This window comes from Neovison vison, chromosome 3 (genome assembly GCF_020171115.1).
Source record: "Neovison vison isolate M4711 chromosome 3, ASM_NN_V1, whole genome shotgun sequence".
In the NCBI taxonomy this organism is placed as follows: domain Eukaryota; kingdom Metazoa; phylum Chordata; class Mammalia; order Carnivora; family Mustelidae; genus Neogale; species Neogale vison.
The window spans coordinates 211,673,713-211,701,404 of NC_058093.1; the positions used below are offsets into that span (position 1 = coordinate 211,673,713).

At 60.0% G+C, this 27,692-nt stretch overlaps 2 protein-coding genes and 1 non-coding gene across 7 annotated transcripts; all 3 read right to left on the reverse strand.

The window, feature by feature from the left end:
• Positions 1-755: 755 nt before the first annotated feature.
• ZDHHC8 (zinc finger DHHC-type palmitoyltransferase 8) lies at positions 756-16,189 on the reverse strand. 4 transcript variants are annotated; one of them, XM_044243688.1, is made up of 11 exons: positions 16,015-16,189; positions 9,232-9,353; positions 8,900-9,057; positions 8,641-8,813; positions 8,386-8,488; positions 7,881-7,972; positions 7,562-7,703; positions 7,231-7,351; positions 7,049-7,158; positions 4,725-5,725; positions 756-1,674 (listed from the first exon to the last, which is right to left on the reverse strand). In XM_044243688.1, the coding sequence occupies exons 1-11, from the start codon at positions 16,116-16,118 to the stop codon at positions 1,449-1,451; spliced, it is 2,352 nt and encodes a 783-aa protein (XP_044099623.1). In that variant the 5' UTR covers positions 16,119-16,189; the 3' UTR covers positions 756-1,448. The 4 variants fall into 4 exon arrangements, with proteins under 4 accessions (XP_044099623.1, XP_044099621.1, XP_044099620.1 ...); XM_044243686.1 differs by lacking the exon at positions 756-1,674 and adding an exon at positions 2,343-3,587 and having other exon boundaries at positions 7,264-7,351; XM_044243685.1 differs by lacking the exon at positions 756-1,674 and adding an exon at positions 2,343-3,587.
• A 3,686-nt stretch (positions 16,190-19,875) lies between these two features.
• On the reverse strand, positions 19,876-27,475 carry RANBP1 (RAN binding protein 1). Of its 2 annotated transcripts, none has more exons than XM_044243694.1 (6): positions 27,352-27,475; positions 25,870-26,006; positions 23,798-23,955; positions 21,541-21,669; positions 20,833-20,898; positions 19,876-20,298 (listed from the first exon to the last, which is right to left on the reverse strand). In XM_044243694.1, the coding sequence occupies exons 1-6, from the start codon at positions 27,364-27,366 to the stop codon at positions 20,177-20,179; spliced, it is 627 nt and encodes a 208-aa protein (XP_044099629.1). In that variant the 5' UTR covers positions 27,367-27,475; the 3' UTR covers positions 19,876-20,176. The 2 variants fall into 2 exon arrangements, with proteins under 2 accessions (XP_044099629.1, XP_044099627.1); XM_044243692.1 differs by having other exon boundaries at positions 19,876-20,301.
• Positions 20,675-20,800, reverse strand: LOC122903899. The gene has a single exon (XR_006384101.1). It is a non-coding gene; the product is annotated as a small nucleolar RNA SNORA77 (small nucleolar RNA).
• Positions 27,476-27,692: the final 217 nt, after the last annotated feature.

The window sequence follows — 27,692 nt, forward strand, 5'->3', positions numbered from 1 at the left end:
AGCGGCCCCAGCGAGGAGGAGGCCAAGCGGCCGGCGTGGCCCCAGGTGCCCAGCGGCCGCGCTGGCCCCTGCCCACGGCACTGCCGCGCACCGTCCCTGCCAGGAGCTGCGGAGAAGGGTAGAGGCGGGGTCTGTCCTGAGGGCTGGGCCTGCTGCTGGACATATAGTCGTGACACACACGGTGCGTGTGAGCTTGTTTCCATGGAAACGGGGGGGGGTGGCGCAGGCAGGAGGTTTTGCCGCCTTCTGAGGCCAGTCTCACACCAAGGTTTCCTCAGGGAGGGGCCTCTCCCTTAGGGGCCATATGCCCCACCCGCCTGCTGGCCAGGCAGCCCCTCCACGGGAAGCCCCCAGCCCACCCCAGGCCACCAGGGAGGCCTCTGAGCAGAGGGTGTCACAGGACAGTCTCCACTGAAATTGAGGACCAGGGGTCCTCGGGCCTCATCCCTGGGGCCAGGCCCGATCAGCAGACCAGATCAGGTTCTCAGTCCTGAATCTGCTGACCCACCACCTTGGCAGCCCTTGCATAACCCTCCATCCCCATCTGGCCGACCACACCACCCTCTCCACACTCGACCGGCCACCAGTACCCCCCACCTCCCACTCCTGTCCCCTCCCCAACCTAGGATCCCTGTCCAGTCCAGCCTCCTGGCATTGCCCCAAGGCTCGGAGGACAGGGGGACCACGTTGGTGGACAGAGCTGTGGAGGTAAACACCAAAAATTTTATTTAGGGCATTAAATTGGGGCGGGGGAAATACCTTTGAGAACAATAGAGAATAGCTCTGTGGCTCGCTCATCCCGGAGTGGGAGAATTAGAGGCACCGCCCAGGCAGGAAAAGGGCCAGCCCAGAGTCCCGCCCTGCCCCCGGGGGCGTCCAGGCCCGGGCTGGCTGGCAGGGACTGCAGGGCATGGGGTAGCGGGGCCCTCTGAGCTCCCCCAGGTGCCGCATCTCGGAGTAAAAAGTAAAAGGCCGGGCAGGGCTGGGCAGAGCAGTCACCAGGAACACACTGGACTGGCAGGGTCTCCTCCCCGCCCTGGCAGGGCCCGGATGGCTCACCAGGCCGGCGGCTCCAAGAGGTTAAGGCATCTGTTCATGTGCTGGGTGTGGGGAGGAGGGAGTGCAGCGACCTGCAGGGGCAACCTGAGACCCCCACCCCAGCCCAACCCGCAGAGGCCTGGGCTCCCTGGGGAGGAAGTGGCTTCTAAAGTGCTCGGTCAGGCAGGGGAGGGCGGTGTGCTGGTCCCAGCAGCTCCGGGGCCCCTGCCTGGGGAGTGGAACCCCATGCAGCAGGTGGGGACTTCCTGAGGTGGGTGGGCACAGGGTCACAAGCCCCAGCGGGCTGGGAGTCAGTCAAGGTGTGGCTGGTGGAGAGAGGACCCCCAGCCCCTGGCCCAGGGTCTGTGGCTGCCTGGCTTCCTGGGCTGTCCTCTCTGCCCCAGAACTGCCTACTTGGTATCCCGCTCAGGCCCCGAGAGACTGGGGAAAAGGCTGGAGGCAGCTGAGTGCAGGCGGCACATAGTCCCTCGGGGGGGTACCCCAGCGGCCGGGCTCCAGGGGGCCCGCAGAGGCGGGCGGTCCTCGGGGAGGCCAAGGTGGCATAGGTGCAGGCCGGGGGGCACCCTGGGCTGGCCACGCCGGCCCCATCCACGGCTGCAGGTGCCAATCCGCCCCCTGGGGGCCGCAGCGTCCCATGAGAGAGAAGCAGAAAGGTGGAGGTCAGCATGGGGCAGAGCTGCCCAGGGCAGGGTCCGAGGCCCAGCTAGCCTCCTGCATTGGGCCAGCCCCCGCCCCAGATCCTCCCAGTCTTTGCCCTGGCTGTCTCAGCCCTAAAGAGCCATGGATTCCCAGTGCCCCCACCCCCAACATCTGGCAGCAGAGCATTGGAGGGGGGGTAGGGGAGGCTCAGGTGGCCAAGAGGGTGAGTTCCAGTGAGTGCAGCTGCAGAAGTGGCAATGGCCCCCACAGGGCCCTCCACCGATGGGTGGCCCCCTAGGCACCCCCTATTCCATCTCCCCCAAAAGCTCTTGGGTTCTCAGGGGGTCCCGGGGGTCCCCAGGGGGCCTTGAGGCGGCTGCAACCCCAACCTTTCTTCAAATGCGCTGTTAACCACCAGGGATGCCGCAGACCCACGGGAGCCTCATGCTTGTCAGCCAAAGACCCATCGGTCAGCCCCCACCTCCCAAGCTTCCAACTCCGCTTAAGTCAGTGAAAAAAACCCACGAAGAATGCCCGTATGCCTGGCCAACGCCTCTCCCAGAGCCTGACCCACTCTGCTCCCCACCCCCGGAGCCCCTGCATTGCAGCAACAGCCCTGGCCTTGCTCAAGGAAAGGAGCGAAATGACTCTTTTTCTTTTTTTAATAAAATTATAGATATATAGATGTAGATATAAAAACATAAAACAGACACAACGCAAGCGGACGCTGCCGTGTGCTTACTCTCGGGTCCCTGGCGCCAGGCGGAACTCTGATCCCCGCCCCCGTGGGCTTCCCACAAGGGCGCCGAGGCTCCCACGGGGCCTGGACTTGGCATGTCTTGGGGTAGGGAATCTCCAGTTTGGCAGGGGAGAGGACTCCTGGTCTCATGGGCCCCCTGTGGCAGCGTCCAGCCTGTGCCTGCTCCCACCTGCCCCCCCAGTCGCCTCCCACAAGAGCATAAAGCAGAGGTTAAGGCTTCAATGAAAGCGAGTTTCCCGGCAGTGGGGGCAGCGGGGGCCCGAGCATTAACACATGGGACGTGGCATGGCAGCTCAGCGCACAGACAATGGGGACGCACCCACCAGCTGGGTGAGACAGGACACACGGAGCCAGGACCCCACCCACAGCTGGCTGTCTGTCTGTGCCTCGTCCACCTGTCTCTCAGAACCCAGAGCCATCCCCGAGCTGGATGCCTGTAGGCTGGGGCTGGACTCCCCGAAGAGGAACTGGCCTGGCCAAGCTACAAGCTTCCAGCGGGTCCCTGAAAGGCAACGAGTTAGGAGCAGCCGGGTGGTGGGGCCCCGGTCCAGGGTGGCCAGGGACCCAGGACTCTCTGTCCATCTCTGGGCCACAGTGACCCTTCTGTGAGGGGAGTAGGTGGGGACCGGCCTGGGGATAGCCTCAGGGGCACGAGGGCAGCAGGTGTAGATATAACCCACACCCCCTGGCCATCCCCGCCTGTGGGAGCCGGGGCACCGGCACACAGATCCCACGGCCTGGCGGCCCCTGGTCCCACTGAGCCCTGTCAAGCAGATGGGCAGATGGACAGGCGGAGGAAGAGGGGTAGGCTTGTTGGGAGGCGTGGTCTCTTCCGCTGACGTGTCCACACCAGGCCTGGGCCTCCTGGTCTCCCGGAGCAGAGCAGTCGGGAGGGGAGGGCAGCCGCTGGGGGTCCTGGTCCCCGGGGCTCCACGGCGGATGGATGGCAGTCAGTCCTCACACTGAGATCTCGTACGTGGTCCCACCCACGCCGGACACCTTCTTAACGAGCGTGTGCCGGGCAGGGCTGGCGGAGGGCCCTGGGGGGCCAGCGGCAGGCCCCAGGCGGGCCAGGCCAGGGGACTGCCCGTTAAGCTTACTTGGGGGGTTCTTCAGCTGAGGGTGGTCCCTGCATCAAAACAAGCACATACACGCGCACACACAGTGAACACGGGACCACGGCATGACAGAGGCCAGCAGAGGCAACGGGACAGATGATGCAGACACAGACAAAGCCCGGGGTGGCCCCTGCCTCTGAGCTCAGGAGGGCCCACCCAGAGGGTGGGTGGGGGTGCACAGCCTGCAGAGAGGGGACTATGTTGCCACAGGACAGACAGATGTCAGAATGGCCATCAGCCCCCTCCCAGGTCTCTCAATCCCTCCCATTGGCACCAATCCCAGAGCATAGGGAGGCCAGATAGACACTGGCCAAGCCCCCAGGCCCTGCACTGTCCCAGTGCCCCAACCTGAGGAGCCCAGGGGTGACTCTGGCTCCTTCCCTGCTCCCTCTTAGGAAAACAAGAGGCTGTCTTCCTGCCCTCCAGCCTGCCCAGTACTGACCAACAGCATTTCTGACATCGCTGCCCAAACACTCACGAGGATGGGCTGCCCTCCTGTGGCTGCCATCCCACCTCACTGTCCAGCTGCCACCCACTGGGCCGGTTCCAGCCACAGCAGGGGCCTCCTCACTGAGTCCGTGCTCAGGGTGGCAGAGGAGATGCCCTGATGACAGCCACACACCCCAGGCGCTCAGCTCATATACTTGGACCTGACCCTGTGAAGCAGCCATCCATGCTTCCTATTACCCACCTGCCAGGAGCCTGGAACCAGCCTGCCCCTCTGGGCCTATTTCCCCATCTCTGAGCAAGGAAGCCCTTACTTCCTGGGGCCATGAGCTCCCAGGCCATCATGTCCTGCTGCCGGATGATGTCCCCCAGACTCAGCCTCCTCGACCCACACCGTCTCCAAGGGAAGAAACCCCGGGGTCCCCCTGCCACTTGGTTGCACCAGCTGCAGAAGAATGTGCAGCCTTGGGGCTCAAGGTGCAAATCCTCCTCACCTGCTATCCTTGGATGTGTCAGGGCATCCTTGGAGCTGGGCAACCCTCACACAGTCTGGCCGGGAGCCTCTAAAGAGGATGAGCACCCCACTGCCCCCAGAGGCAACCACTGGCTTCCCAGATAGCCCCCGCATGCTCGGCTAAGGGGTCCTACAGGCAGTCAGATACCTGGCCTGTGCCGGGAAGCCCCCCGCCCCCAGCACCCACCTCTGCACGGCCAGCGAGGGTGGCGACTCCGGGAGGTCCGTGTGGATGAAGGCGACAGCTTTGGGGCCTGCATAGGAGGGTGAGCGGGGAGTGCTGGGTGGGGAGGGCGGGCCCTGGCGCACCGGAGACCTGTGTGAGCCACTGCCAGGCCGAGGCCCGGGGGCGTTGTTGTTGGCCAGGTCGGCCTGTAGGGAGGAGGAGGAGGTCCGCGGGGCCCGGCTCACGGCGCTGGACAGCGAGGACAGCGAAGTCTGCAGCGCAGGGTTGCGGGCACCACCGAAGCCGGGCCCCGCAACTAGGTCATCTCTGGAGCCGTAGCGCAGGGCCGGGCCACGGGGGCCCTCGGACAGCACGCTGGCCTGCTGCAGGCTGTAGGAGCTGGGCGCGTCATAGACGCCCGAGTCGCCGAAGAGCGAGTCTGCCTGGGAGCGCAGCAGCCGTTCCCGCTCTTCCCTGTCCTTGCGCTCCTGGATGGAGGCCATGATGGTCCGGGACAGGTTATCGTAGCGCACAGGTGAGGGCTCCCGCGGCCGGGGGCCCAGCACCGGGCTGAAGCTACGGGGCGGGGGCCGCGGTGGGTCACCCACCGCCCCTGGGTGCAAGTAGGGCGAGCGATAGCTGGCCACGCCGGCCGAGGGGTGGGCTGGGCATGTGTGGCCGCTGGGCGAGCCGGGGTTGAGCAGACTGTCGTAGGACAGGCTGCCGTTGCGGTTGGGCAGCGCGTGGGGGGCGAAGATGCTGCGGTGGGGTGTCGGGGGCCCGCCCTCAGAGCGCAGAGGCTGCAGGGCCACGTGGTCCCCAGCCCTCCGGCTGGCCGCCTTGAGGCTCAGGGAGCGCAAGGCACCCGAAAAGGTGTCAGCAGCGCTGAGTGGCGGGGATGGGGGGTAGGCAGCGTGCAGGCCTCCAGACGTGTAGTCAGGAAGGTCCAGGCTGGGCTCTGACACAAAGTCCAGGCTGTGGATGCTGTCCTCGCCCAGCGTCAGGGAGTCGGGGCCAGGGACCTGTGGGGAGAGAGGGCACACATCTACTACGGCCCAGCCACCAGATGCTCTGTGCCCCACCCCTAGAGGCTACAATCTCAGTGACACGTGTAACCGACAAGCTGTTCCCGGAAGGTCTCCATCCCCTAAACACCTCTTCCTTGCCCACCACAGAAGGAAGTGGGGACAGGGGAGAGAAGAGCACCCAAACGCTGCCTCCCCAGGGAAGGCTAGGCACCCTTCTCCCGCTCCTACTTCTCCACAGAAGAGGAGGGGGCTGTGGGGACAGCCTCGGGAGCTGGGCCTTGAGGAGATAAAATAACCACACAGAGGCCCAGAGCCCTCTCCCAGGCACGTCACAGCTGAGGACTGCAGTCATGGCCACGTAAGACCAAAGCTGGGACAGGCCCCTCAGAGCCCACACGGGGCAGGGCCTTCTGGGGGACAGCCATAGCAACAGCCAGGAGGGGCCTCTCTGAGTCTCTGTGAACCAAAGCCTGTGGGCATGGGCTTGGGCTGGGGATGAGAGCCTGCAGAACTCAAAACCCAGAGGGGATTTTGACAAACGTGTCCTCAGGGTACTCAGGCCAGAATCCTTGTGGGACCCAGGACAATCCCATCAAGATGAAGCAGGCAAGGGCACCTAAAGCCCCCCCATTCCCAAGAAGGGCTGATGGACACCCCTCCTGGGACAGGACCATGGCATGCTGGCCGAGGAGGCCCAGATTCCCTGCCTAGCCCAGAGATGCTGATGCTGGCTTGAGCAGGGCATCAGTCCTGGGGGGAGGCGACCGACCAGTCCAGACATACTGGCCCAGTCACAGGCTCGCCTCTTAGATGGCCACGAAAGAGGGTGGGCAGCCTGGGAATGTTCAGGGTTCTGGATCAATCCTCAGGCTGTCCAGGGTTGCCAACTGCTCCGCAGTGATCTCAGAGTACTTATACAACTCAGAAAAAATAAATGTGTTTTCTTAAACAATCTCAAATTCTTCTGAAGCCTTCCCGTGGGCCTTACAGAGTGACTAATAGTGGAATTCCAGGCATCCTGGCACACACTGTCCCTGGGGGCAGCCGCCTACCAGGCCAGCGGGCAATGCCACCAGCCAAGGAGAAGGGGCCAGCCAGGACAGCCTGTGCCAGCCCTTCCTTCATGCCTAGCTGGAATTCCCACAGAGTGAGGTCCTGCTGGCGCCCACAAGGCTCTCTATGACCCTATGGCCCCAGGAACATGGCCTCCTGGGGCAAGTCCTCCAGGAGTGGGACCTAGGGGCTAAGGCCTCTGGGGACAGGGTCTCCAGGAGGGGGAGAGTAGGACTTCCTGGGGGTGGGGCCAGGCCTCCTCACCTGCTCACCAGGCCCGCAGAAGGGCGCCTTGGGACCCGAGGGAAAGGCAGGCCGGAACTTGTACATGGCAGGTGTCGGGGGGCTGGTCCTCTGCGCCGACAGGGCGCTCTCTGGGGAGACGGACCACGGTCAGGCTGGGGTCAGTCCATGTCCCTCCCTCTGTCTGGCCACCACCACCTCACCAGCACTGCTCGGGCGTGGGGTCTGCAGGTCACCTCCGAACGTGCCGGCCTCCGCCTTGGGGGGCAGTGGCGGCCCCAGGTCCAGCGGCTTCTCATCCAGCCGGTCCAGACTGCCCTTGGACTGGGAGGGGGCGTGGTCAGTGTTGGGTAGGGTGTGGGCCAAGGGTGGGGCATAATTGGGGATTCCTCCCTGAGCCCTGGGCCCTAGTCCCTTCTCCAGAATCTACCCAATTCCTCCCCCTTCCACTCTAGGCCCCTTCCAACAGAGCTGCTTCCTGCCTCCAAGGGTCTGCCCTTTACCCCACACCCTACCTGACCCCAGAGCCCCCACCTTGCTGCGGCCCAGGCCAGCCTTCAGCCCGTTGTCACTAAGCTTGACCTTGAGTGGGGCCCCTCGCTCCAGGAGCTCAGGCCGAAGGAAGGGCGGTTTCAGGCGAGCAGCCAGCGGCAGCCGGGGGGGCTCCACCACGTACCTGTGCCGGGGGTGGGGGCAGAGGGGTCAATGGCCAGACCAGGGTGACCGGGCCTGAACGCTCACCAAAGGCAAGGCTGGCTGCACCTGCCAGAGGCAGAGGTCAACTGGGCTGAGGGTCCACACCTGCCCACCCCAAACCCGGCAGAGGCCCCTTGACACCCCATCCAGGCCTCACCGGGGTGCCAGAGGGCTGCACAGCACGTGCTCCACATTCCCATAGCAGCCTCGGGTGAAGGGGTTCACGCCCCCGCGGAACTTGCCCGTCACCTGTGGATGTGGGACCCCTCAGCCAACCTGGCCACCCAAGGTCCAGGACAAGGCTGAGAGGGGGACAGGCAGGGATGGCTGGGGTTCCTCAGGGGGCAGGTTGGGCAGGGTCAGCAGGGTGCCCCCCCACCCATTGCCCCCCAATGTTTCCTGCAGGAAGCTGTCAAATTTCTGGGCCCTGAGTTACTGAGGGCTGCAATGTCCAGAGGTGAGAGTGAGTGGGGGAGGGGCAGCACAGGTGCAGCCCCATACTTCATGCACCACCCTGGGTCTCCTCCCCCTACGGAAGCTGAAGGCTCCAGCAGCCCTTCCCTGACACCCCCCAACATGGGCCTGGTGCAGCCCTGGCCCTCTTGGCCTGTAGGGGATGCCCCCTATGCCCATCGCTGCAGGGGCCCTCCTCAGGTCAGCACCTGCTCATTGGTGGTACGCCCCCGAGTGACCAGCACCACATGGAAGCCAGTGAGGCCGATGACAGGGATGAAGAAGAGGCCAGCCACACACATGACGGCCATGCTGGCCCGTTAAGGCCAATGGCCATAGGCGAAAACACGGAGCCGGTGCCCATGAACAAACCACTCCCACTGCCACCCAACTAGCAATGGTGACCCACCCTCTGGGGATTCCCCAGCAGTCACCCCATCCCCCCGAGGGCCAGCCAAGGATACGTGATGGTGGTGTGGGCAGCTCCCAGCCCCTCAGCGTGGTTCAGCACATAGACCAGGCCAAAGGCGACAACACCCACCATGTGTGCGCTGAGTGACAGCAGGAACAGGAAGAAGTATCGGTAATTGCGGCGCCCAATGCAGTTGTTGACCCAGGGGCAGTGGTGGTCAAAATCCTGAGCAGGAGCAGTGAGTCAGGGCACAGGGTGGGTGGGAGGAGAGGGACATGGCAGGGGGGCAGACAGGGTGGCAGGACGGTCACCTCTACGCAGTTGTCGCAGACGCTGCAGTGGGAGCAGCGAGGTGGGCGGTAGAAGTGGCAGGTTGCGCACCACTTCATTCGGACCTGGATGCCCCGGACGTCCACATTCTTGTACAGCGGGGCCCGGAAGTCGTCCTCCTTATCCTCGTCCTCATCCGCTGTGAGCCAGGGCCAGAGGAGGGTGGCAGGAAAGTGACTTCCCTGCCAGGAGAGTCCTTCCCGCATCTCTGCCAGCCCACCCACCAGGACCCATCCCTGAAAGGCTCTCACATGTCAGCCACTCACATTCTAGTGAAAGTGAGCAGATCACATGCCCTGGCACAGGGCCCTACCTCGGGGGAAGACGCCAGGGTCCATGAAGGTGGCCATGCTGAAGTTGGCCAGGACAAAGAGGAAGATGATGCCATTGTAGACAGGAACAGCTGGGGACACAGCTCGAGTCAACCATGGGCACCTGCGTTGGACAGCAGGGCAGAGTTCGGTCTGGCGGTGCAGCAGATGGGCGGGGATGGGGCGTGGGGACAGATGAACTAGGTAGGCATGGCCACACGTAGGCAGGCTGGGCCATCAAAGGCCACCATCAGTTCTCAACGTGGCAGTCAGGGAGGCCACTGCCGCCAAATCACCACTGGGAGACCTCTGCTCATCAGCCTGCCGCTTCTCTCCTCAACAATCGGGGCTGGGCACCTTGTGGCCTGTATGTGGGCTGCCCACATGTGGACAATGACTCCAGCAACCGTCCAGGTGCGTATTAGGAATTCAACTCGTGGTTGAAGACACTGAGGCTCAGAGAGGCCTGTGGGCCCGGGCTCCCACGTTTAGGAGGGGTGGCAGACTGGAGGCAGGAGTCCAGGATGAAAAATGAGCCCAGTCCACCTGGCTGCTAGGACAGACAGAAGCAGCCCCGGTCCTCAGGCAGACCTGCCCCAGCCTAGCAGGGCCTCTTTGCCAGGGAAAATCTGGGGCGAGTGGAGCTCCAATTCTCAGTCAGGAAATGCATGGTGGGTGGCACCCTTGTTTCTCCCTGAGGCATGAAGTCTCAGGGTCTGGGCCACTGGGCATATCCGCATCCAGCCAGCCCCTTCTTTCTAGTTTGTCATCTTACTATCCATCTGACAATGGGGAACACCCAGAGACTCTAGAAAAGCATGATACCCCCCCGCCACTTACCATCTTTTACTACCCCCGCACCCATGGCTCAAGGCTGTGCCTTCTTCCAAGAAGCCTTCCCAGATTCCTGGCACCCTACAAGGATCTCACACACCTCCCCGATGGGTGCTCTGCCAGACGCTGTCCTCTTCTGCCCTCTAGGGACCAGACCAGAGCCCTCTTTGGAGATCTACCAGTCCTTGGGCACATAACCTGTGGCCCCATGTCCCAACCCTGCAGCGGGTCCCTGAGTCCAACCACTTGGCTCTTATAAAGTTCCTCTGGCCTCAGGCTCCTGATGGCTCCTGGCTGCTTTGACAAATGGGGGGCCCCTGACGGGCTGTTTCCCTCCCCATACCTAGCCCCTCTGTGGAACTGGATGGCCAGGGAGCTCCCCCGCAGTAGCCCTGACTGAGAGAACAGGGCATCGTGGCCTCCAGCAGGGTGAGTAGAACCCATGGCCCTGCCCACCGCCCCAGCGCACGCCGGCCACGCTGGTGTGCCCACGCCTGCCTTGGCCAGGAGCCAGCCCCGCCACCCCAGCAACCACCTCCATGGCAGCAGAACTTCGCTATTTTTAGTGGAAAGCGAGAGGCTATTTAAAGATTCCACTTCCCACGGCAGCAGGCGCAGCGGGCCGGGAGCCGCAAGTTACCCCTTCCTTTTCTCCGGGACCTGCTGTGGAGGTGGACGTGCTCCCTGAGGACATGGGTTCCCTCTGCAGGGAGGGCCTTCCTCCACTACCCCCTGCCCGGGCAGTCCTGAGTGCCTACTAGTCAATGCCTTCTACATTCCCCAGCCCCGCAAGCTAAAGCATGGCACACAGACGGCGCTCAATGTATGTCATGGTCTCTGACCCAATCCCATTCAGCAAGGTGACAGCAGACCCTGGAGGTCTGGTCTGCCTGGCAAGGTGGGGTGGGGGACAGAAGCCAAAATGCCAGTGGGGACAGGCTTTCCAGGCAAGCAGGAGCGGTCAGCTCCGGAGAACCAGGAGGCCGGGAGAAGTGGGGGCCCCACTCAGGTGGGGCAAGCCAGCTCCCCATGGTGCCTTCTGGGAAGGGCTAGCTGTGCAATCTGCACAAAACGAAAATGCAGGCCTGCTGTTTAAAAAGTGTCAAGAATGCCAAGGCCAGGACAGCAGAGCACTAAAGGCAAGGGTCAGCTCTCATGCACGTGCAGGGCCCATGCCAGTGGGGCCAGCCCGCCCCTGAGGAGGAAGGGGCAGGGAGGTCCTGAGGTGCTCTGGGGCTAGCAGACGCGCACACATGAGCTGCAGCAGGTGGGTGGGCATGGCTGGCACAAGGACACGGTGCAGGCTTGGCGGGGGGGGGGGGAGACATGGGGACAGTCAGAGGCTCCATCCCCACCATCCGGTTTTGCCGGTGGATACCAGGAGCCTGTTGCCCAGCTGCCCAGTGCAGTGAACCACAGAATCCTCCCTTCCAGCTGTAGGGAATGGGTGCTTCCGCTTTCCTATTTTAGAGACAAGCAGTGGGTATGGGACAGTTTGTCACATACCTAGACCTCGGTGTGAGAATACGTCTGGGCTGGGATTCAAACTCTCATACAGGCAGGCGGGGGACTGAACCCCACGGGCAGCCCCCACACCCGCACTGGCCAGAGTCTCCCCTGGCCCAGGTGGCCCGTACTGCTTTGTCCTCCCTGAGCCTCAATGAACACCTACTCCCACCCTGGCTGGACAGGCTGGACAGCTGCCCCGAACAAGATGCCTAGGGTGACACCTGGAAAGCAACAGGGCCACGTTTAGGAATCTGATACATGACAGGACAACGTCTGCACTGAAGTGTAGGTGGCCTCTGTCCACTATGGGCGCCACTCCTCTGTGTACCTGGGCCACACACAGGAGGGAGAGGGGGCTGGGGCCTTAGCTGGTGCTGGGCAAGCTTGTGGCTGGGGGGTGCAGGCCTCTGACAGGGATCTGAGCCACTGCCCCATCCACTCACCATCACCAGGCCCCAGGCTCGACTCTGACCCAGGATCGGGACCTCCCGGGCATTCCTGACCCCTCATCCTCCCTCAGGAGGCCTCTATACCCAGGCCACGCCAGGAGGGTCCAGGCCTGGGTCAGGCCAAATGATAATTGGCTCCCCGGCCAGAGCCAACAGGCACACGCACAGACATGTGTCCCCACAAGCAGGGAGGGACACATGCACATGCACATGCACACGTGCGATGCACACAAATACACTCCAGGACACACACGTGTGAACACATGCCAGCGGATATACACATACACAGACACATGTACACACACGACCACATCCAAAAGGCACGTGGACATGAGCATACACCATGTGTTGACAAGCGAGACACATGTGCATAAATGTTTGTGAGAACAGACCTGCCCGACACACACACACACGGCCGCAGAGACACACCTGTGCCCTCGTTCATGTACACACACACTCATATGCACATGCGAACACACAAAGAAGCAGAAATGCCATGCCCTTCCTCAAACCGACCCCCTGTCTACACGCTCTGTCTCCCTGCGGACCAGGCAAGCGGGAGGACGCGTGAGGACGTGCAAGCTCCGTGGGCAAGGCCTGGCAGGCAGAAGTGCTCAGGCCACCTTGAGTCTGTCCTAGGCTCCAAGAGGGGCCCCTCCGCCCACAGGGACAACATTCCACTCCCACCCAGGGGCTGGTGTGCTCCAGGCCGGGGCTGGCCACCCCTTGCTGGCTGCAGCCACCCTGTGGGGCCCGGGGCGGGCCTGGCGGGGAGGGGGGGCTGGCCCAGCTCTGGGGCTAGAAGCCCTCCTCCCAATCCAGCCCCCGCCTTCTGAGTGTTAGGGCCACACACCACTGCCATGGGCCCCACCCAGATTGAGGCCCCAAGTCCGCCTAGCCCGGCGGGGAGACACCACCCAGTGGGGGTGGGGGGGTTCCACAGGGCCAGTATGCGCGCCACAGCTAAATGTGGAATGGAAAATTTTAACTCAGACGTTTTCATTTAAATTGGGTTCTTCATTAATACTGTTTGTGTTTAAGAGTGATGCACATGCGCAGGGGCACCTGGGCCCAGAGGGTCTGTGGCCACTCCACCCTGGCCAGGTCAGGCAGGGGCCTCTGTCCTCCTACACCCATCCAATCCCTGCAGGTACCTAAGAGATGAGGCAACTGAGGCTCAGGTGGCCAAAGATATGGTAGGCCACAGGCAGTGAGGCCTGGCAGGGGGCTCACGCCGAGTTTCCTTCCTTCCCGTGTGGCCCCTGCCAGGGGCTCTGTCCACCTGGGCCTGCCCCTCCACCATCCCATGCTGGGCGTTCCAGCCTGCCTGGGCCTCTGGGCATGGGGAGGGCTCAGGCCCATCCTGGGGAGAGACAGTGACATCCCAGAAGTCAGCCCCCTGGTCCTGGACAGAGACAAGATGGCCCAGCCTGGCCCCAGGGATTGGTAACCCAAAAGCAGCCCTAGCTTTCTGATGTTTCCAGACTCCCTGTCATTCTCCAAAGTGGCTCTGGGAGGAGGAAGGGGCTAAGGCAGAGACCTGGCCTGGGGGCTCTTGGAAACCCACACAGCACCTGACCCAGCCTGGCACTGAGACACAGTATGAAGGGTTTCTGGGGCCCCAAAAGGGGCAACTCATGTTTACTGAGCAGAGAGGGGGCCTGGGGCCACACAGCATCCAATCAAGTTCAAGGGGTAAAAGCAGAGAAGAGAGAAGCCAGTGGAAACCCAAAGGGCAAGGTGGAGAAAACACAGGAGTGGCCTGCTCTCTCCTCCCTACATGTCTAAGTCTGCAGCAGGCCTGGACCCAGAGAAAGGGTAAAAGTGTGGCTGCTAGGGTGACCAGAGGCCTATCCCAAGGAGGCAACCACTGGGACCCCTGCTTGCATGGAATTCGGCACACTGTGAGTGGTGTCAGTAGTCCTGGTTCGCCCCACAGAACCCCTTTTCAGGAACCCAGTTGCTTTGGAGGGCCCCAGTGGAGCTAGGGTTATGGTAGGCCAGGGTCCGCAGTGGCCTTTTGGCCCAGGGATTGTGGCCTCAGTGGTGAGGGGAGCCCTGTCCTAAGGGTGACCAAGGCTCCATTGGCTAGAGGATGCCTGCACCTGGCCCCCAGCCGGTGCCCCTGCACCCCCAGCTTGCTGCAGAGGCACATGCCACCATCTCTCAGGTACAGTGGGTCACACACAAGGCAGGACACAGGGAAAGGCCTGCAGCGCCCTGAGCCAACCCTGCCCCTCTCTTGGCTGGTGTCCCTGAACCCAGAACCCCAGCTCTGAGGAGGAAGAAAGAACTTGGCAGGGTGCAGGAGCATCAGTGCCCACATCTTGAGATGTTTCAAGTTCATAGGACAGCCGTGTAAGGGCCTTGTGCAATCACAGCCAAGGGCTTATAACAAGCACACTACCTCGGGACTCAGGTGAGCCTAAGAGGAGAGGAGAGGAAACAGGCAGGCTCTGTGGAGCAGGGTTGGTTTCAGTTTCTTGAAAGATTTATTTCCCTGCATTTCACAAGTTTTTGAAAGAGAACACATATTACTTTTAATGTCAGGGAGGGAAACACTGAATTACACTTCGGGAGTGAGAAACAGGACCAGCAAGTGGAGGCCAGGCTACCAAGAAGCACACCTGAGGCCAGGTGTGGGGGACCGCAGGGCCAGGACTGGGCCAGGTCCCACCTCTCCAGAAGACCCTACACTCGCTGCCCACCTGCCTCTCTCCTCTCTGCCCCACAGCCAACAGCATCTGAGTAACAAGAACATGCCTACTTGCCAAAGCCAGAAATAAGCCCGTCCACACAGGCCTTTTTTAAACCCGCTTTTGGCAGCCTGTGCGCCCACCCAGCCCCGCCCTCCAGGTAGGGAGCTCTTGAGCCTCCATGGGTACCCAATGCAGGCTCGCCGTCCTCATAACTGCTACCCTCACTCTCGCTAAGGCAAAGCAAGGGTGCCAAGCCAGCTTTTGCTCCCCTCAACCCCAGGCTCATTCACCCTCGGGCTGACCTGCCTCTGAACAGAGGCCCCCATGGACTACAGCCATTGGTGACACCTCAGTTTCCCGGGAAGGCTTGAGCAGTCATTGCTGTAGTCACCTGGGCTGTTTCTCAGCATGGGACTTGGGGAAGTGGGTGATCTGCATGTCTGGAGCCTGAAACTCCCACCCCTCCTTGTACCTGAGGGAGCCCTGTTGGCGGTGGGGTGGGGGGGCTGCCCCACAGCCATGGTGTTGTCAGCAGGCTTATGTGTGAGCCAGCCTGTCTCAGATGAAGTTCTGAGGCCCTGCCTGCCTTCTGCCTCAAGGGTCCCAGTGCCCAATATGGCTGGTGTCCCTGGGTGTGGCCTGGCCTGGGCCCTGCAGCTGCGACCCCGAGCCTTCCTGAGAAGGTCAAGGGAGGGTGGAGGGCACTGCCAGGCCAGCATCAAAGGTGGCTTTGGGACAGGCACGTGGCAGCCTGTCCAGGCCACACCTACGCGGGAACAACTTGGCTCTGGCCCTGGACTGGACAACCAGGAGTGGACCCAAGAGCCACCCACAGCTCCTTGTTGGAGGGGCTGATGGCTCTCAGCAGCCTATATCCCCCTCTCATGCAGCCTGTGGGGAGGGGAGGGCTGCAGCCACACCCTGGGCAGCCACTGCACACACTCCCCTGTTTGGGCCCAGCAACTGACACCCAGGGCCTGGCACAATCATGAGGTGCCAGCCAGGCACTCGTGTCCCCACACAAAACTCACCTGTCCCTGGTGCCCCCGTATAGGCACACTCACTGTTTCTGCCTCAGCCCAGGTCGGGGTGGGGAGCTCACATCACCCACAGCCCAGCCCTGGTGCCAGCCCTGTTTTGCCCAGCCCTTCTGGCCCCTGGCCCCCTGCCCTGCCCAGACCGCGGGGCTTGTCCCCCCAGTCCTGCCAACTGCATCCCCCGCTGTACCGGCCCCTGCCCCTTTTGGCCCGTCTGCGGCCGCCTGTGCACCCCTCCGGTGACGCGGGGGACTCACGTGAACACGAAGAACAGGGTGCTGGAGCCGACCAGCAGCGCGGCGGCCGTAGCCACCGGGATGTACTTGGCGGGTTTGAGGCGCGTCCCGGGGCTGCGGGGCATCCTGGGCGCCGCGCCGCCGCATCCCTCCCCGGGGCCTGGCGGGCGGGGCCGGCCGGGGTCGGGCCGGGGTCGGGCGGGGCGGGCTGAACGCGGCGCGGACCCGCGGCGGCGACGGCGGCGGCGGCGGCGGCGGCGGTGGCGGCGGTGGCGGCGGCGGCGGCGGAGGAAATCCCACCCCACGGGTAGCGGCGGCGGCGGCGCGCTGATGTCAGCGCGCCCCTTAAGGTGGACCGAGCGGAGAGGCGGGGTAGGGGGGCGGGAGCGGGGAGGGGGGGGACGGAGCTGAGCGCCCCGTGGACGCGCCCCGCCCCGGCCCCGCCCCACACCCTCCTTCCCCGGCGCTGGGCTGCAGAGCCTCCCAGACACCAGAGCTACCGAGCCTCCTGGGCCCCGCCGGCGCTGACGTCTGGCGCGGCGTTCAGGACCCGGGCGCGGCCGCTCCTCGCTTTGGTGCCCTGGCCAGACGAGTGCCCGCGGCTGTCGCCCGCGCCCACCGCGTGGACAACGCAGAGAACGCCAGGCCCCCTGATCCCGGCCCGCAGGCCCTGGCGCTGGGGCATGTTGGTCCCCTCCCGGGCCTCTTCGCAGGTCTTTCCCTTAACATCTCGGAGCCGGTCCCTGGGGTCAGACTGATGTTCCTGTTTCATGCTATTCGCAAACAGGGCCAGACCTCTCTCATCCGGAGACCTCCTGGCATTTATGAGGGTGGGAAATTTGTGACCTTGTTTATTTCTTGCCCATCTCACATTGCTTGGTTATAAGGGTAAGGAGGACAGGGTGTGCAGGATTCTTGGGCTTCCTTGCCCAAACTGCAGGTTCAGGAGTGTGTGTAGGTGGGAGAGCTAGGGTCGGTTGAGCCCCTCAACCTCCCAGAGGCAGGGTGGAGCACCCCTTGAGAAGCCTGTGAAGCACTGGGCATCTTGCACCGCCTGGGATAGGCCTGTGGGCAGGCCCACCTCCTGCAGGAAATCCCACCCGCCAGCTCCACTGGGGCTGCCTACTTAAGGTGGACCCATGCCTTTGCAGTGCCTGGCTGCAGTGTGGCCAAAACAGGCTGAGCGGCCAGGGAGAGCAGTGCGGAACCTCTGGGAGGCTGGGACCTGGGTCAAGCTCTGAAGCCTCCACAGTGAGGCCCAGCAAGTCTCTGTTCCCTCTAACATAGCCCCAGGGCTCTCTGCTTGGAAACCAAGACCCATCAGCACCCTCCCAAGGTGGGAATCCACTGGGGCTCCGAAGGGGGGTCCTCACCCTCCTTGGCCCTGGGCACCTGCTCCTCTCTGGCCAGAATCCCTTGCTGCCCAGGGACCGCTTTCTCAGGCCATGCTGCCACAGGCCCTGGGGCTCCTTGGCCTGGAAGCCCTTCCCTGCCTATACGTGGGCCTTGTGAAGGCCCCAGCCCCAGTTTGGCAGGCTGCTGGCTGTGGGCCATTAAAAAGACCCTGGGCTGGGGGGCTGAAACTGGGGCATTAGTACAGCTCATTAAGAATATAAATGGTCATGGGCCTTGTCCCGTAACACTCCAGCTGTAGCCTCTGCGGAGTGGGGAGCCCACCACAGGGGGCCTAGCATAGGGTTGGGGGGCACCCTAGCACTGAGTGGCAGGCTCGGGACACAAAAGTGAGTGAAGAGGGGACACCTCCTTACCTCTGCCTATGGAGCCTCAGCACCTGGAAATGCAAGGTCCAGGGTCCTCACAAAGACTCTGGCCAAAAGATGCCCCACCCACGGCTTTGCCATTGCTCCTGCTCTTCTGCAACCCAGCAATGGGACCCCAGGCCCTGGAAGCCTCTGGATGCAGGCTCACCCATGGGGAGCCTCCCCACAGGCTCCCAAATTGTGACTCAGGCCCAGGTCTGACTCTGGGTCTGTGTAGGGGTACCAGGACAGCTGAAAGTTGTGGAGTGAGCACCAAGTGCTGGTCATGGGGAGAAGGGGTGCTTGGTGCCTCCTTGGTGAGGTCCCTGCAGACTTCCTGGGCAGAGGGGAAGGGAAGAGCGGGTGAGACCCAGTGAGGCCTCTGGCCCAGGATTCCTCCCCTGCTAAGGAGTTAAGATCCCAGGGAAAAGGAAAGCAGAGCAGAAAGCTTGCCCAAGGGACTGACCTGGAACAGAAAGATTTATCAACTCACTTCTCACTCCATCCCCAATACCATCAGCACCCCCAAGTATGGCCTACCTTTGCCTCTGCCACAGGGAGGAACTCACCTGAAAACACAGTTGCTGAGGGGCTTGGGAGAGGTCCCACTGGCATCCCTGCTCATCCCAGTGGGACTGGAGATCAGGACTGCACGCCTCCCTTTCTGCAGCATTCTGCAGTGTCGGCAAGCCACCTGTAATATAGCCTGATCATAGCACATCTCTGTTCCCCAGCCACTGTGAGGGGCCTACCCTGCTGTTGGGGTTGTCCCCACCCCTTGGAGACACAACTCTTTACCTAAGAGGTAAGAAGTCAGCCTGGGGTTTCACATCAAGTGGGATTCATCTTGTATTAGAGCCCAAAGCAAAAACAATGTTCAACAACCATTCTGTACTCAGTGAAAGGGGAGTCTGACTGCCCTTTCCTGAAGGATCAGGCCTGGGCCAACCTTTCATACATCAGTGCATCCTGCAGAGGCCCAGGGGGAAGCAACAGCTGCCTTACGTCAAAACTCGTTCATCAAGACAGGTAAGGTGCACAAGCTTCAGTGTCCCTCCTTGGCCAGAAGGGCCTCTGTGCCAACAGTGACTTCAAGAGCACCCAGACCTGTGCCTCTAGAGGCATAAGGCTGCCAGGACACAACAGATGCACAGCATCCTTTGGAAGTGCTTCTCCGAGGTTTAGAACAAGATATGTCACGGGACACACACATGTGAAGACATCGGATAGAGCAGGGCCCCAGCCAGTAGACCCTGGCCACACCGTAAAGCACCTCCAGTTCCATTGACATTACGGTGTCAATGGCCAAATGCTGAGTGAGGGTAACCTACTCCAGGGCCAGGTCCAAACTTGCTCCACAACCCCTCCCCCGCATCGGAGGGCTGTATGGCCAGAGTCTGGATCCCCACTGGCCTCCCAGGACACACGTTACGACGCGTGACCACATGCTTTGAAAAGCCTGCCCGTGCACCAAAAACCCTCTTCCCCCACATAGGACACCATTCAGACGCCATTTGTTTTACAAGACAAGCCCCCAAATGGCACCCATTTACATTCTTGCAAACGGCCCTTTATTTAAAGCTATTGCAGATATCCACAGTTCCACCCAGATGGAGATGCCATGAGTGAGCAGGTAGGCCAATTTTCTCTGAGGACAGCAGCAGGGTATCCAAAGAGGGCTGTGGGGCCGAGCTCCCCACCCACCCAACACACTGCACCAGACTGGACAAGTGTGCTATGGGACCGGCCTTTCCTTCTACCAGGGCCGAGGGCCAACCAAACGCAGCCTTGGCCAAAGCCTGGAAACCTACTTGGCCTTCCCATGTGAAAAGCCAGGGTGTACTCCAGTGCTCTCCCTTTCCCTCCCCCAGAGGCAAGAAACAGCAAGACCCAGCAGAAGCCCACCTACCCCTTGCCACAAGGCAGAAACACATGCCACAGCAAGCACCCCTGCCCCACCCTGGACACAGCGCGGCCCCAGAGGCCAGCAGCAGCCCCAAGCCCGAGGCAGAGCCAGGGGTGGCAAGTGGGCCCCGCAGCGCTGCCCCAGCACCCCGGAGCCAGCGGGCACCCACACTGCTCCCAGGACAGGGCCGGCGCACACACGGACCTGCCCTCTGTGCAGGTTTCGAATGTGTCGTTTATTCACTATTTTTGATGACTATAAATAAGTGTTTCCACTATGGAAAAGAAAGTGAGCACAGTACATTTTCATGACTGGGGAATGGATTTTCTGAAGTCTTCTTCAATAGGGCAGAAACTTAGAAAAAAACAACCTGAATGTTGGAATTCAGTTCTTTATATAAAGTCCCTTGTAAAAACAAAACAGAATAAAAACAAACTGAAAAGAAGGGGCAGGGCAAAATTTAAAAAAAGAAAAAGGAGGAAAAGAACGGAAGGAAGAGAAAACAAGGGGCGGTGGCTTATTGCTCCTCCTCCGCTTCAGCCTTGCTCTCGGTGTCTTCCGACTCCTTGCTCTCCTCCTTCACGGAGAGAGCTTCTAGCTTCTCAGTCACCTTCTCGGCATCATTGTTTTTGCCCGACCCTGCTAAGACATAGGGAAACACAGTAAGAAAACCAAGAAGCACTGCTCTCTGCAGCCTACCCGCCTACCATGGCCCTGGGTGAAGGCATAAGAACAGGTCACTTCACCATGTGCTGGCCAAGCCAGCCTCCAGGGGCACACAAACAAGTAGGAGCTCAGCGGGGGACAGGAGTCAGGGAGCTCAGTTATGTCAGGTCACTTGCTATGGCAGCCATCATCAGGCCCCAAGCAAGCAGGTGACTGCAAGGACCTCCCGAGGCCCCCTTCGCTGTGGGCTCTAGCCAGATGTCACTGGATCCCTAGGCTGGGAGCTATGAGGCCAGGCCAGGGAGCACATGTTTGGGACCCTGATGGTCAGCTCACTCCCCAAGAAGCACTCTGTGTCCCCAGATGGCTGTATCACCCTTGACAGGTCGAGGTGGTCACAGCACCCCGGGATGTTTCTGTGGCAGACGGAAAAAGCACCCGCCTGGGGCTGCAGCCGGATGCAGAGTGAGTCTGCGAGGAAGTCCCCTACCCAAGACACCATGTCACCTTTCTTTTCTCTCTCCTCGATCTCTTTCCTGCATTCTTCAAACTTTGTTTTGAATTTCTGTGCATCTGTGGAAAGAAGAGAAGAGACCTTCTAAGATCCCTGAGCAATGAAGGGGACACATCTGAAGGGTCTGAAGAGTCAAGATTCATCAATGGCTCATCCCATGGCTAAGATGGACTTAAGGACACAGCCTTGGGCTCACTGCTACCCAGACCAGGCAGTAACTGTTTCTTGAGTCCCTCCTGAGACTGGTGACTACGCTGCGCGGTCTCCCTCCATCTGACTCTGTGACAACTTGGACAACAGCAATACATGGCACTGTGGCCATATAGAACCAAGGGAAGGAGCCTCCCTCCCACTCTGTTCTCCACTCACATCAAAGTTCCTGCTAGATGAGGCCCACTGGGCACTTCTGACAATTGGGGCTAGAAAGGGACATGCCTACCCCGGGCAGACTGAATGCCCAATCCTCTTTGAGGTTAAAAGGGAGAAGACCCTGCTCATCACCTCAAAGCCCAGATGAGGCCTCATCGGCACACGGCTCACGGTGCAGGGCTTGCATCCTGCCCCCAAGAGAGCACCAGAGAGCACCAGAGAGCAGAGTACGACACACTTCCCAGGCACTACCAATTCTCCCCGAAAAACTACATGGTCAGATGGGCAGCTGCAGTCAGGCGGTCCCCACGGCCCAGCACCCTGCTGCTTACTTTCAGCATTTAGGAAGCGGATGGCCAGCAGCTCTGGCTTGGGGCACTCGTCGGCAAAGTCAGCGTGGGTGTTCCAGACCCAGGCACGGTCACTGCCCGCGTTCGGCTTCAGTTCCATCATCGGTGTGACTGGGGAAGAGGAGCCATGTGAAAGTCTTGTCAACTGCGGCAAGGCCAACTGGCCCCAAAGGCCCTGGTTGCCAGCTCAAGGTCCTAAACAGAGGAACCCTGGTTGGGGTCCACCAACCAGGCCTAAATGAAGTCCTGTGGGATACGGATCTTAAACATGTTAACATGTTTCTTTGCAAACACCTTGCATTCACTTAAAACCAAGACTGCTCTAAATGTGGAAACAGGACAGCCTGCTCCCTGACCCCAGAATACCTCAGCAAGTTGTCTCCAGTTCCACTGGAACAAGGGCTCCAACACCAGCAGAGCCGCTCACACCTAGCCCTCCCTCCCTGTGGAGCACCCATCACATGACTGTGTCCACGTTCAGTCATATCATCAGAGACCTGGCCCATTGGGACATGGGGAACAGAAACCGTATGTGGGGTGACCACCCTGGAAGGCATGGGGTTGGATCAGGGCAACCACTCTGACACTGTCCAGGAACTTGGGGGACGAGGCCACCAGAAGAGGACACAGTGGGGCTTGTGACCTACATTATGGAAGACAAAGCCACGACCTGAAATAAGCACAGCTACCCTGGTGGCCTTGGGCTTTGCACAGCCCCAAGGCGGAAAAGGGAGACAGGTTGCACAAAGAACAAAAGCAGCCCCAATGCCACCCCCACCGGTGTGCCCCTGTACACCTGGCAGAGAACTCCAGGGATGTGGGTCGGCCCATGCCGAGCCCCAAACACATATGACCGTCTGAACCACGAACAGTCACACCATTTCAACACCAGGCAAGCCCTCGAGCTGTAGGGAGCACAGAGGTGCCACTGCCTCCTCCTGCCACCACCCACTGGCACATCAAGGGTCTGTGACATGTTCCAGGCTCAGAACCTGCCTACAACCTGGAAATGACCCAGTGACCTGACCAGGCTCTGGAAGAAGCACAGGGTGTCAGGAAGACCCCTGGGGAATGATTCAAACTGGAGTGGAGGCCAAGGGCCAGAGAAGACAGGCAGGGATGGTGGGGTTCACAAGAAGATACCCAAGCAGCCCCTAAGGAAGGGCATGAAAGGGGCACCTGGGGGGCTCAATCAGTTAAGTGTTTGCCTTTGGCTCCGGTCATGAACTCGGGGTCCTGCAGGGATGGAGTCCTGTGTTACACTCCCTGCTCAGTGGGGCATCTGCTTCTCCCTCTCCCTCTGCCTCCCACTTGTGCTCACTAGTGCGCTTGCTCTCTCAAATAACTAAATAAAACCTTAAAAAAAGGAAGGGCATAAACGCCCCTCTGCACCACCCCTCAGGGTCTCTGCAAACCCGTTTGCCCATTCTTCCACACCATCTTCAAGAGCTGTTCTGCTCAGGTTCTTGCCTGGTCACCCTGTGTGCCCTGATGAGGGGTCCTACCCTGCAAGACATGCATTCTACCCAATACTGCAGACATGTCCCTGGATCCAGAATGCAGCCCTAAGCATGTCTGCTTCCCAATACACACAGCACTGTAGAACAATCCAGAACCCAAGAGACTGATATGGTAGGGAACTTACTATCGCTCCTTCACAGAGCAGGCCTGATGTAGCTTTTCCAGACCCCAGCCCCACCCCCACCATACTGAACCCAAGGATGATGCATCACTCCTGTCCAAAGTCCTCAGCCTGTCACCACCCACTACCTGTTCAGTCTCACAGGCACAAGGATAAGGTAGCCACCTTCTCCCCCGACCCTTTTTCCCTTTTGTGTCCTTCTTAGGAGACACCCCACAGGGACAAAACACACCCAAGAGTGGAAACACTTCCTGCTGGGCACATCTAATACATACGGGAGCACATGTCCTGACAACACACAACCTCATAGTCCCAAGCCCACACTGGGGCTCTGTGTCTAGTGTCTACCCTGTCAAGTCCTATCTGTCTGGACTCCACACCTCATATGTCAGAAAGTTCTCTGAAAGTCTGCTCTGAGTTCAGAGCACGTGGGAACACCTCATTTCCCACCTTAAGTTCTGAACACACCACAATTGCGTCCCATGTCCCACTGCACTCCTGAGCACCCAGTGCAGCACTGAAGGCAACCTGGCCAAAGACCTGAGGCATCCTCGTGTGGAACTCAGAGTAAAAACACAGCCCCCAGAAGCCACCTACTGTAGTGGTTGGCGCATATCTTCAGGGTCTTGTCCCTCCTCATGAGGAGGCGGATGGTCCCTTTTTCCTTATGCTTCAGAAGCTTAACGTCACCAGTGCCTCGTTCCTTCCACTCTGGGAGATCGTTCTCTGAAGCGAATCGGAATAGCTTTGCCCGCCTTCAAGAAAAGCCATTGAGAGAGAACTTAGATGAGCAAAGAGGGAAATAAATAGTGAAACACTGGCTTGGAAAGAACACTGGTTTTCTGTGCACTGAACAAATGGCTGTATCTGGCCCCTCCAGAGATGCCCTTTGCTTTCTTTGACCGTCAGGACTATTGGTCAAAAAATTACCAAAAGAGCAAGACAATAACAAAGTTCAAGTTTTTACTTAGAAAAATAAAATGAGAAAGAAAAAACGACTTCCAACATAAAGACCCAACTTCTCAGCAAAGATACCTCCGAGTACACCAAGCTAGCCTGTGATGACAGTGCTAGGGAGCCCCTGGGGTCCCAGAGGGCCACAGGGATAACATGGAAGCAGGTGAGATCAAGGACCCCTGCCCTCCAAAGGACCAGCCCTTCCCTCTGCTGTGAGATGCCCTCTTTGCTTCCCTGGCCCCCCAACCCAGAGAGAGGGCTGCAGACCTCCGTTCAGGCTGCCAGGCTCTGACCAACACCATGCCTTCCTGCCCAGAACAGCACCTCATACTGGGCCCAGCCAAGGCCCCCACCCAGACAGGCACTGAAGCCCACATGATGAGCCCAGCAGTCCTGACTTTAGGGCTTTAGGCTGAAGCCCTCCATTACCTCTCCCCACCCAACCCAAGCAGTGTTGGTCCATTTCCTGCATAACACTCTGTTCTCTCCTCACAAGCTCAGTTCTGTAAGGGAAACAGGGCCCTCACAAGGATGCCACCAGAGCTTTTACCCGGAGCTCAAGGCCCCAGACGAAAAGGCCTCAACTGCTGGCCTTGCTTCCCTCAGGAAGGTCCTGTGCCCAGGGCCGCCAGGAGCAATTCTTAGCCCTTTGTGGGCGCACATGTGTGTGACAGCAACAGCACCAGCAGCGGTCCCCAGTTCTGGGAGAAACCAGTCCCTGGCTATCACACCATTTCTGGGCAAAGCAGTGATGTAAAGAACCAGTATCTTCAGGGACACGCCCACCACTCTCTGAGACCAAAGGGGTGTATGTGACTCTCCCTCCCCAGACCTTTGGGGGTGGTGGGAAGGGGCTCATCTCCCCAGTTGGCCTTTCTTAGAGGGAGGAGTCACTGTCCCTGCCCCCCACTCACACCCTCATCTGGCTTCTTCAATAGAATCTGAAGTGGAGGAGGGGGGGCCAGTGAGGGAACTCCACAGCTTAGACAGGAAAAACATTCCAGCCTATTTCCATTAGCCTGTAAGGGAGCCTAGTGTTTCCTGTGATTCTGAGTCTCGGCAGTGCTGATTTTGTTACAAACATCTCAACAAATGGCTGGTTCCAGTGCTACTTAAAAATGTCCCTTGCCATTGGAGCTTCTCACTGAAGGTGCGAAAAAACATGTGGAGAGTAATTTTTAGAAAGTCATTTTGGTAGGCCTAACACTATCCACTTTCACTTATAATTCCAGGTGTTACTCTGTGCATTAAAAACACTGAACTGGGAGTTCCCAAACTTCAAGATGCCAGAATCTATCATGCAAAAGAAAAAAAAGAAAAAAAAATAATAATAATAATAATGGCAGACTCCCCGTTCAACCAGAGGAAGGGTGCCAAGGGAGTCTTAGAAGTAACAAGCCTGGAAGGTGGCAAGGACAGGGGGCTGGTGAGATGCACCTTTGTGGACAGAGCAGCAGGGACAGGACACCAGGGAGCACCTGTGCTCTTCACAGAACTGGCCACCAGAAGCAGGGGCACCTGGTGAAGAGTTATCCAACCAATGTATTCTAACAGCCGCCCTGATTTCCACATTAGCCATCATACAATTCCAAGCCCTTTCTTCAAGCCTCGGTCCAACTGAAAGTCAGGCCAAGACCCTGAAACCCATAAAAAACACAACTTCAATCTCACACTAAAGATTCCTATGTCTGGAGCAACACGAACTTACTTACATTTTAAAAAGCTCTTCTTCATCTTCTTCCAGCGTTTTAATTTCTTGCTCAGGAAGAGAAACTATAGGCTCAAACTGGGGGTCGTGGTTGGACTCGTCGGCATTCTCAGTGGAGGTATCATGGTCCTCATGGGTGTCCTGTGAAATGAGGTGCAGAGAAGTGACTCTGCTGGCCCTGGAACCTGGCCCCCACACAGAGGTCAGCAGTACCCACAGTGGGCAATCTCTCCTAGTGATCTGCCTCATCCCAAAGCAAGAGATTATGCCCACAGTCTTTCACACAAAGAGTGGTTTGCACCCACATTGAGAGTGCAGTAAGATGCTGAACTTCGGCACCCTCCCCAGATGCATCAATCCCATGTGTGGACAGCGGGACGGAGGTCCCTAAAGTTGGGCCTCCTACTGGCCAAAGAGACACTGTCTCACCACTTTGCACCTCCATTTCCTCACCTGTAAAATGTGAATAATGACAGTGCTAAGATTAAAAGACACAATGACGGAGCAGAGCCTAAAGAGTGCCACTCTTTAAGCAAATAGCAACCCTTTGAATTTCTACTATTTGGAGGGAAAAAAATAAATCAGTGCTCTTGTTACTGAACAGGGCAAAAAAGTTACTACCCAACTGTTAGTATTTACATGGAATTCACAGTTCTGTCAGCAATTTTATCTTACATCAGAAAGTTGATGCCTCGACAGAAATCACACAAACAAGAGCAGTAAAATCCTGATCCAGTTTAGAAAACTACAGAGCACAAAGGATCATAATTTAGGTTCAAGTCTTACAAACACGTGGTTTGGTGATCTGTAGTCCAGAAAAAGCTGGGAGACTTTGCTACCAAACTCGAGCCAAAAAAGAACAAATATAAGGCTTCGTTGCTTTCCTTGGTTGAACAGCAACTGCGGCTCCGGGCGGCTCGAGTAGATGCCCGCAGTCAACAAAGCCGCCCCCACCCTGGGTCGGTGAGGCCACGACCCGACCACCTGGCTGGAACGCGAGCTTTCGCGAAAGAGGCCTGTGGCGGTTCAAGACGTGAGAACAGAATGAATGAAGTGCTGCGTAGGCGACGGCAGGAAGGGACGCACGGTTTTGGTGGGAAGCCTGCAAGTGGGCCGAGCCGGAGGAAACCGGCCATCGGCCCCTCATCTCAATCGAGCAGCGAAGTACACTAGAGATCAAGAAGCCGGGCGACGGGCCTCCCCACGCCCCGATGGGGCTCCTGGCCCCACCTGGGACCGCCCCAAGGTCACGCGGCCGCCCCGCAGCCACCGAACACGCGCGCCCCTGGCATCGCGAGCCCTGGCCCCGAAGGCCCCAGGTCGCGCTCCCCAAAGCTCCAGCCACGCGCCACTGAGGCCCGCAGGCACGGAGCCCTCAAGCCAGCGGGGGTTGGCGGCGGCGGCGGCGCGGGCCGCCCACGTGGCCGCCAATAGCGGCCTCGGCCTCCAGGCCCCCCACCCAGTCCCCGTCCGGGCCCGGCCGCACCTTGGCGGCCGCCATGGGGGCGCGGCGGCGGCGGCGGCTCGGCTGGCTCGGTCGTCGCTGGCTCCGCGGCCTCTCGGCGGCTGGTTGTAGCTCCTTTCCTCCGCGTCTGGCGCCGGCGCCTCCCGCCCTCCCGCTCTTCCCTCCGCCCCGCGACCCGAACCCCGACCCCTGACCCCGGCGGCGGGAAACGCGACGCGATTCAAAACCAGTGCAGCTTTATTGGCTCACACTGCGGACACTCTCATTGTCCAGCCCGCCCCGCGCTTCCCGCCAAAACGCCCGCGGCGCATGCCCGGCCCGCCCGACAGCCAGAAGAGCGTGCACTCCCGGCGGCCCTAGCG

What these genes read in the sequence shown, in the direction of transcription:
- ZDHHC8 (XM_044243688.1), bottom strand. Translation starts at nt 16,118, where the DNA reads ATGCCCCGCAGCCCCGGGACGCGCCTCAAACCCGCCAAGTACATCCCG. An exon ending in ACCCTGTTCTTCGTGTTCAC is followed by an intron (nt 9,354 to 16,014) that starts GTGAGTCCCCCG and finishes TGTCCAACGCAG; the next exon opens with GTGCCCATGGTTGACTCGAG. An exon ending in CCCACGCCCGAGCAGTGCTG is followed by an intron (nt 7,159 to 7,230) that starts GTGAGGTGGTGG and finishes CCGTCTCCCCAG; the next exon opens with AGAGCGCCCTGTCGGCGCAG.
- RANBP1 (XM_044243692.1), bottom strand. An exon ending in GATATGCGCCAACCACTACA is followed by an intron (nt 21,670 to 23,797) that starts GTAGGTGGCTTC and finishes CCTCTTCCCCAG; the next exon opens with TCACACCGATGATGGAACTG. An exon ending in CCGCTTCCTAAATGCTGAAA is followed by an intron (nt 20,899 to 21,540) that starts GTAAGCAGCAGG and finishes TTCTTTCCACAG; the next exon opens with ATGCACAGAAATTCAAAACA.